The sequence below is a fragment of the Saccopteryx bilineata genome, chromosome 5 (assembly GCF_036850765.1).
Source record: "Saccopteryx bilineata isolate mSacBil1 chromosome 5, mSacBil1_pri_phased_curated, whole genome shotgun sequence".
In the NCBI taxonomy this organism is placed as follows: domain Eukaryota; kingdom Metazoa; phylum Chordata; class Mammalia; order Chiroptera; family Emballonuridae; genus Saccopteryx; species Saccopteryx bilineata.
In genome coordinates, this window is record NC_089494.1 from 24,416,942 (window position 1) to 24,434,985 (window position 18,044).

Sequence of the window (18,044 nt, forward strand, 5' to 3'; positions counted from 1 at the left end):
GAAGTACAAAGTGAAAATATTTTTTAATATTTTCTTTATGATTACAATCGGCTAACTTTAAGTAAGACAGGAATTAAAGATATTGTATTCAAGAATAATGGACCTTTTTTTCTTTCTTTAATTTTAAATTGAAAACTGACCTAAGAATATTCTTTATATTTCAGGGCTAACAAATTAAAATTTGAAAATTTTAAATTTAACCTTATATATATCTGTTTTCATTTGCAACATATGTTTTCTAAAAATACATTCTTATATAATCCATGCATCTCTCTAACATCTCTCTAAGCCTTACCAAATTCATGGTCCTCATTCAAATGATTTGAGTGTTTATACAGAAATGTTGTTTTTTACTTTAATGTTGTACTTTACTTAAACTCTACCTTTGATAGACTTTCTCAATGCACAAGTCCTGGTCAGATACTATAATTATATTTCCATCAAAAGAGAGATCTAACAATAACCGAAATAAATATTTTATATTACTTGAGAGATAAAAATCCTTGACACACATGCACACTATTAATAATATAGACAAATTAATATGTGCTTAATACACCCTACTATTGCCTTTCAAAACTAATTCTTAAATAATTACCATAGAAAATTAATTTTTAAATCAAGCTGAATTTCAGGAACATGAGAAAATCCTTTTTTTATTTTTCTATTCAGTTTCTGAATTAATTAGATAATATTAAAGCTGTGAAGAATCTCCAATATTACTTATGGCAATCTAAATTACAAAAGTGATAACTGAACTTCAAAAATTGGAACGGCCTTCTCAAAGTCTTGAGAAGTTGATGATAAGATTCATATTAAATATTATTATATTGTATTTCAATTTTTTTGACTATTCAAGCCTTTTTTAGGCACACAAGTTGCATTTTATCATAGTGTAAACACCCTGAAAGCAGAATACATATATAATTCATCTTCAAATAATGAAAGCAAACAATAAAGTTGCTGAGTAACTTGTAACATATAGCAGGTGCTTGATACATATTTGTTGATTAAATGAAAGAATATAGTACTTCTAAAATTATTTTTTAAGAAATTCATAGGTTGAAGGGTTCAATTGGTTGCTGTTTCTTGTGTGAATCTATATCTTAATAAAGAGTGAATGTGACTTTTTTCCCCCCAAAGGGTATTTGGGTACCTGAAGGAGAAACAGTGAAGATTCCAGTGGCTATTAAGATTCTCAATGAAACAACTGGTCCCAAAGCCAATGTGGAATTCATGGATGTAAGTACAGACATCGTCAATTGCCTTTTATTTATTATTAATAGACTGTTTTTAGAATTTAAAAAAAAAAGGACTCTACTACTTACAAAGCTTTATTTTCTGAAAAAAGTACAGTCTAATTAAAATGAAAGGCTTGACCCATGGTCAACAAACTTTTGCTTAAAAGACCATAGAGAATAAATATTAGGCTTTTTGTGCAATGTAATCTCTGTGGCAACTAAACAACTCTGTGCTTTGCATAGGGATGCAGCCATAGACAATGAAAACCAAACAAAACACAGTTATGGATGTCACTGTGTTACAGTAGAATTTTATTTACAGAGACATGCTGAAGAACAGATTTGGCCTATAAGCCAAACCCTGACCTCAAAGGCCATGCATTTAAGGTGACAAATCGCATTTGAGAATATTGATGATGATTTGAAAAACTATTCGGACTTCTTGATTTTATTGTTGCCATGATCTGATTAGTTGAAAACATTAATAGAGATTAATTAATATAGTGAGTTAGTCTTTATTATTTTTAAATTAGGAACCTAGCTAAGTCAGATAATTAGCCATTGAAGTTTACTTTTTTTTAAATTCAAATTCAGAAGATCTTATAGGTTAAACACTCTTATAAGAGAGTTCTGAAGAATAAAAGTACTTTATAAGGTCAATCAGAACTTTAAGATTTATCCTAGCAAAAATTGTGGATTGAGCTGTTCAGCAAATTTCAGGAAATAGAAGACTATACATACACATAGCATGCTGTCCTTCTTCCATATTCAATACAAGATATCTCACCAGGGGCCCTATCAAAGACCCATATATATTGTTTCTATATATTTTAAAATAATGTCTCCAAAAATAAGAATGATTTTGATTTTCAAAATACCTTCATATAAAAAATGTTGCAAACACATGCACTTTGATATTTTGTTTAAAGATGAATTACCATATATTTCTACCCACTTTTTTTTTTATAAAATCTTTTGTAGTTTTATAGGAGCTCAATTTGTGACCTTAGAAATTTTTCTTTTTGTATAATGCTAATCATTTTATATAGGGCTACTTTTAGTTTAACTTATTATTGATAATAATAAGGCTGATAATGTGCTAATACAATGGTTTTTCACCTTTTTACACTTAGGGATCAGTAAACACAGGAAAATTATTTCAGGGACCACTAAGACAAAAATTACCCTTAGCATAAGCAAATTTGATTTAAGATCATTGGCTCTATAATTTCATACAACAGTAGGGCGGTTAAGTCTTTAGTGGACTAGCACACAATTTTAGGCAGACAGGTCCATGGACTAGAGTCTGAAAAATACTGAGCTAATATAAACCTGCTGCCCTGATCTGTTGGTACCATGCCTTACCAGTTACTGAATATGTTAAATACTGCTCTTGTTGCATATCTGCCAACACCTAGCTGTCAGACATTGAATCTAGTCACTTTCTGTAGGTCTCTAAAAGTTCTGACACTATGGTTACATGTCCTAGATCATGTATTAACATGTAAAACTGAAACTTTTTTAATGGTACCACAACCAATTTGAGCTTACTATACATTTACAAAGAGAATCTTAAAAAAAAAAAAAAAAAAAAAAAAAAAAAAAAAAAAACTAGAAAGAAACTGAGAATGTGTAGAAACGGTAAGTGAATGTGTAAAACTCATAGAAATAGCATCTTGCCCAGCATAGACTGCAACCAAGGCTGAAATTCACAAGAATGCTAATCATCTCTGTTGGAAGCCTGGACAGCCATTTTTGTCATATTTCTATGGAAACAGACTGGCAAAAAGGGGTTAAGAGGCTATAAAATAATCACCTACGAAAGAAGCTCTAAAAAGCTCATTATGATTTTGAATGATTATTTGAGAGTTCCTAACCCCATCCTTTTTTTTCCTCCTGATCTGAGGTCTATTCCCATGGAAACATGAGTGGGGATGGCCGTTAAGTCTTAGGTTTCTGCTGAATTTTAAATGAAGCTGTGATTGAGCCATGAAGTAAGTCATTTTCCTAGATGGTTGATGGATGGTGAGCAACAGACTAAGGGTTTTTTTTTAATTAAAAATAAAATTTAAAAACATATTTTGACTGCAGCTATTGTACATTGTATGTAGGTACCAAAAAATGAACAGATTGATGGATTGCTATCAGTAGAGCATCAATAAATAACAAGCAGAAACAGTTCTTACTATTTTTATGACTTATTTTAAAACAATAGAAGGATATAGTACAATGATTACAACACAGTTGAACTAGCAAAATAAGTGATGCATTTAGTATTTTAAAATAGCCTGGTGTAATTTTAAGACAAACATCTGCCTAGATCCCATACCTACATTTTTAGCTCATCTGTTATGTGTGCCAGGCATTGTAAAAACTTGAACAACGTATCATCTCACAGTAGAAGAAGATTGTGTATGCAAAATTATTTGTAATTTGTACCTAAAGATTGAGTTAAAATTGCAAATATCTCCAAGGTTATTAAGTTAAAAGTCATATGATTGCCCTGTGTCTTAGTCTGGATATTACCAGAGGCAGAAGCTGAAACTGAGACAAGGATCTGAGTGAAGTAGTTTATTTTAGAGGTGAAGGACTCATCAGTAGGAGAGTATAAAAAAGAGACAGGGTTGCCACTAAAGCCAGCTGCCATTGTGAGTGGCTGGACCTATTGTATTTTCCATTGAAGGGAATCTGGCAGCTAGGGTAGACATAAACCCCAGAGTTACTCTGCTCAAGGGGTAAGGGAGCTGCTGTGAAGACATTAGCTGCCAGTCACTGGTTGAAGCCTGCTAGGACAGAAATACATTATTCTCCAGCATGTCCTACCTGCCATGCCAAGGGTGGCAAAGAGGCTTTAGTAGCAAAATCCACTGGATGAAGAAAGGCAGGTAGAAGTCAGTTAGTACGTATGCTAGCAGCTAGAGTATTCCAAGCATAACTTTCAAATTCAAATAAGGCCCACTGCAGCCGTGAAACCTGTCTCTTTGACAAACTAGTGTGCATGTGTGTATTTGTATGTCTTTGATGTGTGTATGTATTTTATACCATTTTATAGAAGAAAAATAAAGCTTCCAAAAACAATGGAATATGCATACTTCTATCAAGCCTTAGACATCTCCCCAACACCTGTCCAAAATTTACACTTAGGATAGAATATTGTAGATTCACTAACCTCTACTACTAGTTTTATCAGATATAGCTGTGCTTTAGTGGTTATTATAGTAAACGATACAAGTACAGCAACTTAATATTGAAAACTCACTACATCCAACATTTCTATTGATAACCAAGGGCAAAAAAGAGGACTTTATATTTTTTTATAATTTTATTATAGGCAAAAATAAATAAGTAGCAATTTGTGATCTATTAAATGCTACATTAAAAGCAAGAGAAGGAGAATTTGGTCACAAAGCAGTTACTCAGCTCACCTGAATATGTCTAATGGATTCATAATGACGGTAATAGCATATTGTTAGTGAATGGCCAAGACATTCTTCATTCCCATGAAGGAAGATAACATTAAGAAAATTATTCTAAGTCAAGATTTCAGGGGGGTGAACACACAATACGGTGCACAGAGATGTGTTGTAGAATTGGGCATCTGAAACCTATATAATTATGTTAACTAGTATCATCTCCAAAAGTTAAATAAAAAAATAAAATAAAATTAATATAAAGGTCCAACTTTATAAGAATACCAACATCTATACAGATTCCTAATTCTTATTTCAAATACCACTGTTTTATTGGTAAAATACTTTGATTTGCTTTATCTTTTATTTTATCCATTAAATGGTGTAGAATACCTAAAAATGAAGTGATTGACCAGGATTCCTGGAATTCGAGTCTATGGTTTGTTCAAATCAGGCAGGCTCTTAAGTTTCCCTGAGTTTCCACTACTGTTTTTTTCTGTTTTCTCTGATTTAAGTCTACTATCACTTGACATAATTATATTTTCCTAGGAAGGGCCTATGTTTTAATTGTTTTAAATTAATTTGTTTTCTTAAATAATTAATATTGGGATAAAAGTAGTTCTGTAATTATCCTAAATTCCAGTGACTTATCAATAATAGTTCAGTTAGCTGAATCTTGTTGACTTCAGTTTCTCTTTCCCAACCAAATCAACCACAGAGTTCACAGTAAGGTGCTGCAAGGAAATGCATTGCCAATCACTCAGCCTTGTTGTGTAAACAGTGATTTTCTTATTAAGGAAGAATAACTTCTTTCACTTACCCTATACCAGGGGTCCCCACACATTTTACACAGGGGGCCAGTTCACTGTCCCTCAGACCGTTGGAGGGCCAGACTATAAAAAAAACTATGAACAAATCCCTATGCACACTGCACATATCTTATTTTAAAGTAAAAAAACAAAACGGGAACAAATACAATATTTAAAATAAAGAACAAGTAAATTTAAATCAACAAACTGACCAGTATTTCAATGGGAACTATGCTCCTCTCACTGACCACCAACGAAAGAGGTGCCTCTTCCAGAAGTGCAGCGGGGGCCGGATAAATGGCCTCAGGGGGCCGCAGGCGGCCCGCGGGCCGTAGTTTGGGGACCCCTGCCCTATACAATATGACATTCTATTTATCTTACGCGACTGTCATTTTTCTATTTCTGAAGGAATTTTTTTTTATAAATTTTTATTAATGTTGATGGAATTTTCATGTGAATTTTGTTTATGTGTTTCTTTTTTGATATTGCTTTTATGATAGCCAGTGTCTTGACAGAAATTGTTTCAACTCTAATTGATGTTTTATTAGTGGGGTGAGACAAATAGAATTTGTTGGCAGAGTTTATATATTCTCTCAAATTATAGCAGACTTGTTACAATATGATTTAAAAAGATATTTTCTTCTATGACATTATTTTTACATTACAATATTTTCATGCACATAACTTCACATAAACTAACTCTTAGCTAGATCTTGTGTCATAATAATAGTGAAATTTAAAATTCTTTATAACTTAATTCAAATATTTTTAGACATTAAATGTTTTGTCATTTATATACATAAATATAATTCAATTTCAGAGGTAAGAAATGCAAAGTTAATTTTTAAGGCCCATTAGATGTCACAAATTCTGGTTTGTATAATCATTCAAGTTAGTTAACCAATCCTTTTCTTTTTTAAAAAATAATAAAGTTGAAATAGTTAAGAAAAATTGGAGATAGTTACTTTATTTAGAAAAATATGATAATATTGCCCTGGCCTGTTGGCTCAGTGGTAGTGTGTCAGCCTGGCTTGTGGAAGTCCCAGGTTTGAATCCCGTCCAGGGCACACAGGAGAAACACCCATCTGCTTCTCTACCCTTCCCCCTCTCCTTCTTCTCTTTCTCACTCTTCCCCTCCCTCAGCCAAGGCTCCTTTGGGGCAAAGTTGAGAACTGCTCCATGCCATCCACCTCAGGTGCTAGAATGGCTCTGGCTGCAACAGAGCTATGACCCAGATGGGCAGAGCATTGCCCCCTGGTGTGCGCGCACACACACACACACACACACACACATACACTATATATATATATATATATATTCACACACATCTTCAGAAAGAAGATCTATAAACTGCACTACAAACAGAATCAGTCTTTCAAGCTCTACTAAAATGAAAAAAAGTCCTGGTAACTAAAGTAAATTATTTGTTACAATTTATTTTATTGTTCTTTGTGCCCATCCTGTTAGTTTACAGAACTCAGCTGAAAATTACATCACATCTGAAATCACTGTTTCAAACACCCCTTCCTCAACCACATCTACCAGCCCCTCCAGTTTCTGTTCTACAGCACTTAGTTGAGGAACATTTTGTCCTCTTAGAGATCTCCCATTCATTGACTCCCTCCTGTTTCTCACTATTCCTCAGCTACAACCTGTCCTCACATCCTTCCACAGACAACTTATATTCATGGCCCATCATTATAATGACGTTCTTACAAAAATCTCTAACTTTTTGCTTTTCAATATTAAGCTGGCGGTAAGCAATACCAGAAATATTGAAATGTCTCAGTGCCATGTTCTATATCACCTTTCAATCTGCATGTTTTCCCTAGGTTATTTCACTAGGTCATCAAATTCAATCTCAAGTCCATTTTATGAGGCTGACCCCATCTCTGTTGTTGATATTGCCATGTTGAAATCTCAAGGGCATCTCAAGTTTAACACATTCAAATATACCTCTTTATCTTCTCTTCTAAATCTCTTCTGCATTCAATCTCATTCATTTAAATAATTTGTGCATCCATTCACACTAATTATTCCTATTAGAAATTTGGGATGTATCCTTAAATGTGACAACCTCTCAAACTTTTAATTTCCTCTTCCATTTCAAGAGCAAATGCTTTGATTGTATGCCACAAACACATTTGAACAGCAGTTCTTTTTATATTCCGTCACCACCACCTGAATCAAAGCCATCAACAGTCTTCAGTTTGAATTATGAGAATGGTTTCCAATTGTCAACACAAAGTGTGAATAAAACCTTTTAATGGCTTAGTGAAGTAATGCAAGATATTAGATCCTTGGCTTCTAAAGCTTCTAGTTACTTTCCCAGTCTTCTTTCTCTTCACTGACTTTCTTTCCACTCCTCTTCCAAGCCAAGCAAGCCAATCACGGCCTTTGCCTGCAGTGGCCTTCCCCAGACTGCACCCAATGAGCTCTTAGTTATCCTTCATTTCTTTGCTTAATGATCTACTTCCTCAAAGATCCCTTTGCTGACCCTTTAATCTAAGTTGTAGCCTACTAACATCACTCAGTAATTTTCTTCTGTGCAGCTATCATGATCGGTATTACATGATTATGTGTCCTTGTTTTATTTTTGTCCAGTCCCACTCTCCACAACTAGATTGCAGGGATCCCTTATGACAGGGACTGCGTTAACTCCACCGTTACATATCTAATGGCAAGTACAACAATATAGGCAGATAGGAAATTATAAATTCTTGGTTAATTGACTAAATGGTTTTATTTTTCTATTTTTAAAAGGGCTTTATTATAGCCCCTTTAAGCCTTTTCAATTCCAGCCTAATCAATTCTGTAATATTCTCCTCTCCCCTCATAGTCTGATCTTTTATTTTTATTTTATTTTATTTTATTTTTTTGGTATTTTTCTGAAGCTGGAAACGGGGAGAGACAGTCAGACAGACTCCTGCATGCGCCCAACCGGGATCCACCCGGCACGCCCACCAGGGGCGACGCTCTGCCCACCAGGGGGCGATGCTCTGCCGCGACCAGAGCCACTCTAGCACCTGGGGCGTCGCTCTGCCGCGACCAGAGCCACTCTAGTGCCTGGGGCAGAGGCCAAGGAGCCATCCCCAGCGCCTGGGCCATCTTTGCTCCAATGGAGCCTTGGCTGCGGGAGGGGAAGAGAGAGACAGAGAGGAAGGAGGGGGCAGGGGTGGAGAAGCAAATGGGCGCTTCTCCTATGTGCCCTGGCCGGGAATCGAACCCGGGTCCCCCGCACGCCAGGCCTATGCTCTACCGCTGAGCCAACTGGCCAGGGCCTGATCTTTTTTGGTATACTATATTTTAGTCATTTTCCTTAGGTATTTTTATTGCTCATTCCTAATTTATTTCTACAAACTCAATTTAGTAGCTGTCTCAAATCCAGAGCACCAACATATCACAGAAGGATAGACTTTCCATATTGACTCTAAGACTCAGTGTACACTCCAAATGTCCTTTGAGAAGGAAAACCTCTTGCTGACTTTCTACACCTCCAGGAGGCCAATAACCTTTCTAAGTGGGGAGCCTCTGAAGGGCTCCCTGTGAATGTTTTTGTTATATGTGGGAGGGTAGTACTAGATTTTATTTTTAGCTTCTTAATATTTGAGTTCCAGGAACCTTATAAGTAATTTTGATGAGGTTTACTTCTCCAATGACAACATGTTATGAGAATGTCTCCTCTCATTTTTGTCTCTTGGCTATCTACTTCTATTTCAATAAGAATAAAGATGCAAGGATGGAATCCTATATAAAATGGAAAATATAGTTTGATTTTTTTTAATAACAGGTTTTTTTTAAAGTAAATAAAGTCATTGACTGACGTTATAAACCATCGCTACCTGAATTTTTATAGACACCCTAAAAATTGAGCTGTAAGCATTGTCACATGAGGTACTAAAAAGTTTGAAAAATGGCAAAGTACTCGACAAGTTTTGCGTTCAACCAGCTTAATTTCTTCTTTGAAGCACCTACAAGATACTACTTAATCCAAAACTGGTTTTTCTCTGTAAATTTCAACACATAACTTGATAAACTCTCTGACTGCTTCTGTTTCTCCAAAGTACTTGAATTTATGTGAATGAAAGGACATTTCTCAAGAGTACATAGTTTACTGTCCCACTATTTAAATTTGGTGAATGGATATAAGTAGTCTATTAAAGGCATTGTTTTCCATATTGTAGGTATTTGCCAACTCTCCCAACTCTAACATTTGGTAAATTTCATCCATGATTAGAGGCCATATTGCTCTGTCACCATAAAACTGGAAGAGAATTATACTGATGATATGTAATTTCTAACTCCATGTTGAATGATATTTACTAATTTGACTGCATCAGTAAGATGAGTTGCTTATAATATACATATTATTCACAAAATTTAGGTAGAAAACTTTTGCTCACAGAGCAAACAAAAACCAGGATATAGAATTTCCAGATAATCAACAACCTACTCTAGACATATCAAAACAATATATGGTTTTATGAATGCTCTGTTTATAGATTTAAGAATATAAAATAATGTTTCTGTAGAATGAAAGGATCATTGAATGAAATTCTAGCTTGCAGTGTATGGTGTAAAGTGATTTTAGTTATTTAAACAGCAATAATTTAGTTCAGGAAATAAAGTTGTTTTTTGTTTTGTTTTGTTTTTGTATTTTTCTGAAGCTGGAAATAGGGAGGCAGTCAGACAGACTCCCGCATGTGCCCGACCGGGATCCACCCGGCACGCCCACCAGGGGGCGATGCTCTGCCCATCCGGGGCATCGCTCTGTTGCAACCAGAGCCACTCTAGCACTTGGGGCAGAGACCAAGGGGCCATCCCCAGCGCCTGGGCCATCTTTTGCTCCAATGGAGCCTCAGTTGCGGGAGGGGAAGAGAGAGACAGAGAGGAAGGAGAGGGGGAGGGGTGGAGAAGCAGATGGGCACTTCTCCTGTGTGCCCTGGCTGGAATCGAACCCGGGATTCCTGCACGCCAGGCCGACGCTCTACCACTGAGCCAACCGGCCAGGGTCAGGAAATAAAGTTTTAATATGCTATACTAGTTAAAATAATATCCACACATATATGTAGATGTGTATCTAAATAATGTCATACATATATGTTAATATTATATTATATTATTAATATTACAATTATTTTGTAATATTTTATGTACTATATATACATTCACTATACAGTGATGTGTGAGTAAATGGTAAACATATTCTCCATCATATTTTTGTATTTGTCTTTGAAAATTTAATTACACTACTGGGTAATCATCTATTGGAATTAACAAAGGGTTGTTATTGGTAGAAATGATATACAAAAGTGACCACTTCACAAGGAAATCTTAAACTTTTTCTTATAACAGTTTTCTCAAAATGATCAAAAGAATTTCATATTCTACCTCACAGCACCACTGTATCAGTAACAGATTTGTGTCCAACAATTTGCAAAACATAAACTGTCAAAACTAAACAAATTGACAATGAGTCTGGTTGCATCAAAATAATTTGTGAATAGAAACTCTGTTACCATTCCTTCCAGACCATCATCACCCATAAATTAATGGCCATAGTCAAAGGAGCTCTGAGATTAACCTCAGATTGCTAGAGAGCTTCCTGTTTAGCTTAAAGCCACCTTTAGAAACAGGAGCCAGTAATCCTGAATCGGGCATTTTCTTCTGTATTAAAACTCCTATGCAAGCAGGAATGAAGCTGGGTACTGTTTGGTTTGCACTCAACTCTCCCTCCCCTTTATTTAATGCAAAAGCTGACCTATGCAATATACTCTGGTGGATTTGGACAAAAACTTGAATGACAAAGCAAAACCAGAATGAGAAGGAATCAGCCTAGTGTGTTCTTCTTGATCATGTTTATCATGAATCAATTCTTAATAGCAGACATTTTTAAAATAGAGCTCTAGAACCTCATGTGTACAATCAATATTAAAATTGCAAATGAGAAAGCAAAGGAAGAAATGACTCTTTGAATCTAGACTGCGGCAAAGGGTGTCTGAAGATGAGTATTAATATGTCTATTTTGTGGGAAGAATGAAATTTACAAATAGTATTTAAATCACTTTATAGAATTATATATATTTCCTCTCAGTTTCCCAGGAGGCTTGCTGAATTCACTGAACTAAAGCTTTGCTTAAGAGGTATTCTCACTCTTCAGTGCCCTGACGTTGACCTCATCATTTTCTTAATTATTATTACTTCAGGTGACTCATTCTTGCCCTCAGATTAGAAAATCCAACTGAGTATGTATGACTTTCTACCATACAAAAATCCAGACAAATCCTCCCTATATACAAAAAGAATTATAATACAATGTATTGCATAAACATTTTAAACTCATAATTAGCAGTTTGCATAATAGGATTACCACATCTAGACTTCTTTTAGCCTGTTCAAACAATAAGATGTAATATGCATGCTACACCAACAGCTCGATTGTTTGCTTGTTTTTTACTCTGAAAACACATCAAGATATTATTTGGGACATGTGCGAATGCTGCTGAGCTCCTAAGAAGCCACAGTTTTGATGCTCATTGCTTAAATTTTACAAATAGCTCAGCACAGTGTGATTAAAAATTCGAATGAGCACCTTTGAGGAAGTCAAATTATGAGACCAGTTTGTCACAGACCATAAGCAATCAGGGAGGGCTTTTTATCTCAGAACTAAAAAGCTTAGGGTTTTCCACAGTGATCCCAGATACTGCAATTTAATCTAGGGTTTTAGTCCACTTACAGATTTCATCCAACCTCTCTGAACCTGAACGCTGCATTATCTGTTAGAAAATAATTAGAAGCTGTAAACAGAAGTCTGCATACGTGGAGTTCCTTGGGAGTCTCTAAGCTCATTGAAGCTAGGAGTTTGATGGATACTGGTCAGCTGATATTGGGCCAGCAGCTAATAATAGCAGAAATTGCTGCTTAGCTAGGTGAGAAAGTTAACTTGGGGAAGATGAAAATGAAACGTTTGGGATTTATGGCGAGAAATGAATTTACCTTTTTCATTTGTTTTCTAGTAAGAGAATAGCCAAGGAAGTCAGGGTTTTTTTTTTGTTTTGTTTTGTTTTTTGTTTTTTGTGGGTTTTTTTGACAATTTACAATTAAGATCAAGGGCCCACTTGATTTCGGTCATATTCACTCTAATTTCCTTGTATCCCTACAATGAAATTCTATTGAATCAGGAATGTGTTTGGTATAATGAATAAAAACAATAGGTGAATCTGACCAATAAATTAAAAATTGTCAGCTCTGGCATGCAATGTGGCAAGTTAATTGTAAGAAACATGTGTGAGCTTTGGGGCAGACGACAAACGCAAGGGGCTAGATGATGCAAATGTTGCAGTCAGATGGGCGGGGAGGGGGGTGAGAATGCTTATCATTCTCTAATGTGGTCCACCAGAAATCACTGTCAAGTCTGAAAAGACCACCATCTCCAGATATTTTTCTATAGTCTTTTTTTTCTCCTGTAGGCAGAACAATACACAATATCCTAGTATAAATAAAGATATAAATTTAATATTTATCTCATTATAAGGCTCATATCATTGCTCATTTTTAGTCAATATGTTATTTTATCCTTTTTAGATTTAGATTTTGATTAGCTTGAACTTAAAACAATATCCAACAAAAAAGAAACAATTTATGTAAAATCTGTTAACTGTGACCCAGGTGTGTTGAATAAGTTTTCTCAGATTTACCATGGTAATAAAGCAACAAAGACTATCCAGCCGTTAAAGTGTTCTTTAGCACAAAGATTTGAATAATTAGTGCCAACTTTGCACAATAAGAAAATGAAAGCCTATGTTTAAGAACTTCCTATTATTTCAAAATTTTCTCTGCATGTCTCCTTTTTTTCCATTAGCAATTCAATAGATACAGTGATGTTTCAATTTCTAAAGGGTAATGCATATGCCAGATTGTTACTATGTGGATAGTAAATGAAGGCTTTAAGGAATCTCTGTTAATAATACAAGATATTATTTTCAACAACTTAAATGAAATGTATTCTAAACAGGTTACTCTTAGTTCAAGGTTAGCAGTCAGCCAATCAAGACTTGATGAAGGACAGTTCTGTTATGTAAGTCAACCAAGCAGTCTGCCTAAAAAAATGTATTTGCCAGCTAAGCCATTTTTGAGGCATGATCCTGTGTTATCTTACTGTCCTTTTGGTGATGAGATATTACACTACAAGGTCTCTTTGTGCTATAAGTTTGATAAGGCTGAATGGGAACAGTGGCATACACCTAAACTATTTGATTTACAAATCAGCATTCGAGCATAAAATATTCAGGGACAAGGGACCTTGGAGGATTACAAAGTGATATTTTTCATTTGGATTTCTATTCTCAAAAGTGCTTACACATGTCAGTGTTTGATAGGAAATAGTGGTTTAATTTCAAGGCAAAATACTTGTAAGTAGGAATAAAATAAGTTTCACCGTGTAAAAAGTCATATGAGCCTGACCTGTGGTGGCGCAGTGGATAAAGCGTCGACCTGGAAATGCTGAGGTCGCCGGTTCGAAACCCTGGGCTTGCCTGGTCAAGGCACATATGGGAGTTGATGCTTCCAGCTCCTCCCCCCTGTCTCTCTCTCCCTCTCTCTCTCCTCTCTAAAATGAATAAATAAAATAAAAAAATTAAAAAAAAAAAAAAAGTCATATGAAACAGAAGAATAGGGAGTAGCTCAATTAAGGTCTAGAAAAAGCCCATGACCCAGCATGAACATATATGTTGTCTCTCAAATCATGTTTCTTTCCCTTGGTGTGTTGATTACTATATAACACTTCATAGAGAGTAACAATGTATTTCTATTTTCATCCCTGATAACTGGCATTTTTAATTTGCCACTGCAACCTCAATTGACCTATGTGTTAGAGTACGAGATTCCATCTATAGTGTGCCAAGGAGACAACATAAAACGTAGTTTGAGAGAGTAGCAAGAGTTTTCTTATAAATGTGGGACTCTGTAATAGTTCAATTAGAAAAGGAAATTAAATACACCCGCTTGAACTATAATGGTTCTCTGGTGGAACCCCAATAGCAGGAATACACTGTGACTCAGGAATGACCTGGAACTAGGAAATGGAAAGCTTTAAGGATCCACAGAGACTTCTCTCATCTCAGGTTCTACCCCACCTGTGTGAAGTGCCCCACTAGCTCCTAGTATAGAGAGCTGGGTTTAGGGGAAAGATTCTCATTGGTCTCTCTTGGGAACATGCCTCTCTCTAGATCCAATGGAGGGTAGAGCACCTTTATTTTAAAGGTCACAGGCAACAGTGTCACACTAGCCAGAGGGAAACAGGGCAGAGAGGAAGTAGAGGTGGGCAAAGGAGGGTAAAATAGGGGTGAAGGACACTTTGCTTGGGGCAATAGGTACATGATGCAGGTTACAGACAATGCATTATTGAGTTTCATATCTGAACCTGTTCTCCAATAAATGTGATATAAAATTAATTTTAAAAATGCCTGAGGATTGCCCAGAATTTTTATCATATACATCGAATTAACACTAAGATTCATGAAGGTGCAGGGTAGGGGGGTACTAGAGAGGCAACTGATAGGTAACTGCTAAAAAACAGTTTATACTTTTTGTCCAACCAAAGAGATCAGAAGAAATTTCTATTTCAAAATACATAGCCTCCTTTATCTCTTTTCATTGTTATTCACTTTCTTTTTTGTAATGCAAATGTTTAATGGGTATTTTTCTCAATTCTTTAATCAAAGTAGTGTGTATAGCTAGAAATAGAAATATATATCTGTGTAAGTAAATAATATACAAATATATATTCATTTTCTCTCTCATATATATGTATATATGTATATATATAAAGTACATAACACTACAAGCTTATAATAGTTAAAAAATAAGCCCCTTGCCCTTCAGACCTTGCTCTGGGTCTTGCTTTATAGAGTTAACTTTATTAACTGTGTCACCTGGTATTTACTTCGACATTTCAAAAAAATATACTTTATTGCCTTTTCTCAATGGGTCAATTTTAGATATACTCCATTGACTTTCTAATATGGAAAATGAAGATTTAGTATTCTCAGATCCTTTTCTTCCCCTTTTCACTCATATTCCTTATGTACTATTTATATTATAATTTCAAATTATATTGATAATTTAGTTTTTTCAGAATTATAGCTATGAATTTTTGCCTCATGGCTGATAATCTATTCATTATAAAATATATTTTTAAGCATCCTATATCCCTAAATCTAATTCATTACAAACATGAAAATAATTTTATTTTCCACTAGGTCAGATAGTTCAAGAAATCTGTGCTTCTTTTTTTTTTCTTTTCTCTCTTGCTTGCCTTAAGAATTTCACTCTCTTGTTTGAATCTGGACTGGAAGTGTCTAGGGTGAAGACCCAGCTATAATTCTGGGCCCTCTCTTCATCATCTAGAATTTCCCTTTGCTTCCTAGCTCAGTAGGTCTTTTAGCTCCTCAATACCAACACCGTATCTTCCTCCTTCTATTTTAGTATTTCATTTAAAAATTATTAACTATGAAACAAAAAAAGTTTAGTCTAAGATAAAAGGAAACTCTATATGTCGGCTCTGTCAGGGGTGGTGAAGAGTACAGAAGAAAGGATAAATTAAAAGGTATTCAGTCTTAGCTTCAGAAGATGTGGTTTGGCCACTGGATAGCTAGGAGTCCTGGTTTAGCTAGGCTAGAGCTGTATTGGAGCTGTCGTGGAATCCTCAGACAAGCTCTGGAGTGCCGACTGAGGAGCAAGTGGTCAGCAACCTGTTTGGATAAGTGGACTTGAACTTGAAGTGGGGGACCGGGTGTGATCAGACACTGCGGACAGACTTGGGGAAGGACTAAGTACTCGGTGTATGATGCAGGCAGCGGCATGCTGAGGGAGCCCACAGACGGCTGCGGGCTGGCTGAGTGGGCGCTTACTAATGGCATCCGAACAGGCCACAAGAGCAAGCTATGTGTTTGCTTGCTGGGAGAGTCCGACCATCCACACAGACAGGAGGCTTGCAGATCAGGCAGTCAGTCAATGCAGGACTCTGGGTTTAATGTCAAGGGGCTGTGGGAAAGTTATTACCATGTCCAAGACTTCAAAGTCATAGAGGACCAGCTGGATCCTGGACCCATGGCTAGGGTAGGGGTCTTATGGTATGTCCTCACATCCAGACTAGTGACTTTCCTTCATGCACCCCAATACCTACACACCGCAGCGCTCCTAACACATGCCAGAAATTGCAGAAAATCTCTTCCTCTTGCAGTATCCCTCCAGAGACAATTATTTTCTTGTTGTAGCCTCACATAGGAGACCTCTGAGGTCTCCTACAAAGGCATTAATTCTATTCTTGAGAGCTCTGCCCTCATGCCTTAACCACTTACGAAAGCCTCCCCCCCCACAGTGATTAATACTACATTGAGGGATTAAGATTTCCACATAAGAATATTAGTGGATGAGTGGATTAAAAAGCAGTGGTACATATACACAATGGAATACTACGTGGCCGTGAGGAAGAAGGAAATCTTACCTTTTGTGACAACATGGATGGACCTGGAAACTATTATGTTAAGTGAAATAAGTTAGGCAGAGAAAGAAAAATACCATATGACCTCACTCATCTGAGGAATCCAATGAACAATATGAACTGAGCAATGGAACAGAGGCAGAGGCGGGATCAAAGGGACCAGAGGGAAAGTAGAAGAGAAGATGGCATCAGAGAAGGGAAAGAGATTAATGAAATTATATATACATAACACAGCATTATAGAGAACGGGACAGCAAATCCTGGAGGGAAGGGGGGAAGGCATTGTGGGGGAGGGAGCATGAGGGGGCCTGAAGGGGAATAAGGGGGTGGGGAGAGATATATTCGGTGGGACACTTGAATCTATGTAAACACAAATTAAAATCATAAAAAAAAAGAAGCCCATTAGCTTGAAGACCTAAATCCCTTTCTCTAATATTGGTTTTTGTCACTAATAAAGCTGAAGTTTTTATCTCTGGGGGAAAAAAGAATATTGGGAACACAAATATTTAGTCTGTAACATCTGGTGATTTGAGTTTCATTGTTAAGAAGGGATATGGCCACTCATTTGTGACCCACTGTGGAGCCATTTACCTTTCCAAAGAAAATCTACCAATTGTCTGGCAAAATTATTCACCTGGCTATGCATTTTTGGAGATAAGTGCAAGTGGTTCCTTTTACTATGTAGACAGAAGCAGCAAGCAGCACGCTTTTCTTTTAGTGAAGTTCCTCCCCTCACCCATTCTCCACTGGGCCTGGTGTCTCAGAAGGTAATATATTTTTGGGTTAGTTTCTCCATTTAGAAACTTCTAGTTTCCTTTTGGGATGGGGAGGAGCAGTCACTTGCTTACTCAGAATAAGGAAATATCAGAGTCCAGTTATTATTTACATAGATTTTAACTATTACTCCTGTTTTCAATCCCATCTTTTACCTTCATTATCTGTAGTAGTAAATGTCTCCAGTTTCTATAGTGTTCCTAGTTTCTGCTGAGTGAATTGGCTTTTATATTTTTGGCTGCCCTCATGTAGGAACTTACTCTGCTCTCTAAGTTTTACTACCTTCATTGAGCTGAATTTTTTTTTT

The 18,044-nt window shown here is 36.1% G+C and overlaps 1 protein-coding gene across 5 annotated transcripts in view; it reads left to right on the plus strand.

Moving 5' to 3' along the window:
* Window positions 1-18,044, plus strand: part of ERBB4 (erb-b2 receptor tyrosine kinase 4) — a 1,148,959-nt gene that overhangs the window by 917,902 nt on the left and 213,013 nt on the right. For all 5 annotated transcript variants that reach the window (XM_066278878.1, XM_066278881.1, XM_066278877.1 and 2 more), the window contains exon 19: window positions 1,144-1,242. In XM_066278878.1, coding sequence (XP_066134975.1) covers window positions 1,144-1,242 — 99 coding nt within the window. The remainder of the gene's footprint in view (window positions 1-1,143; window positions 1,243-18,044) is intronic.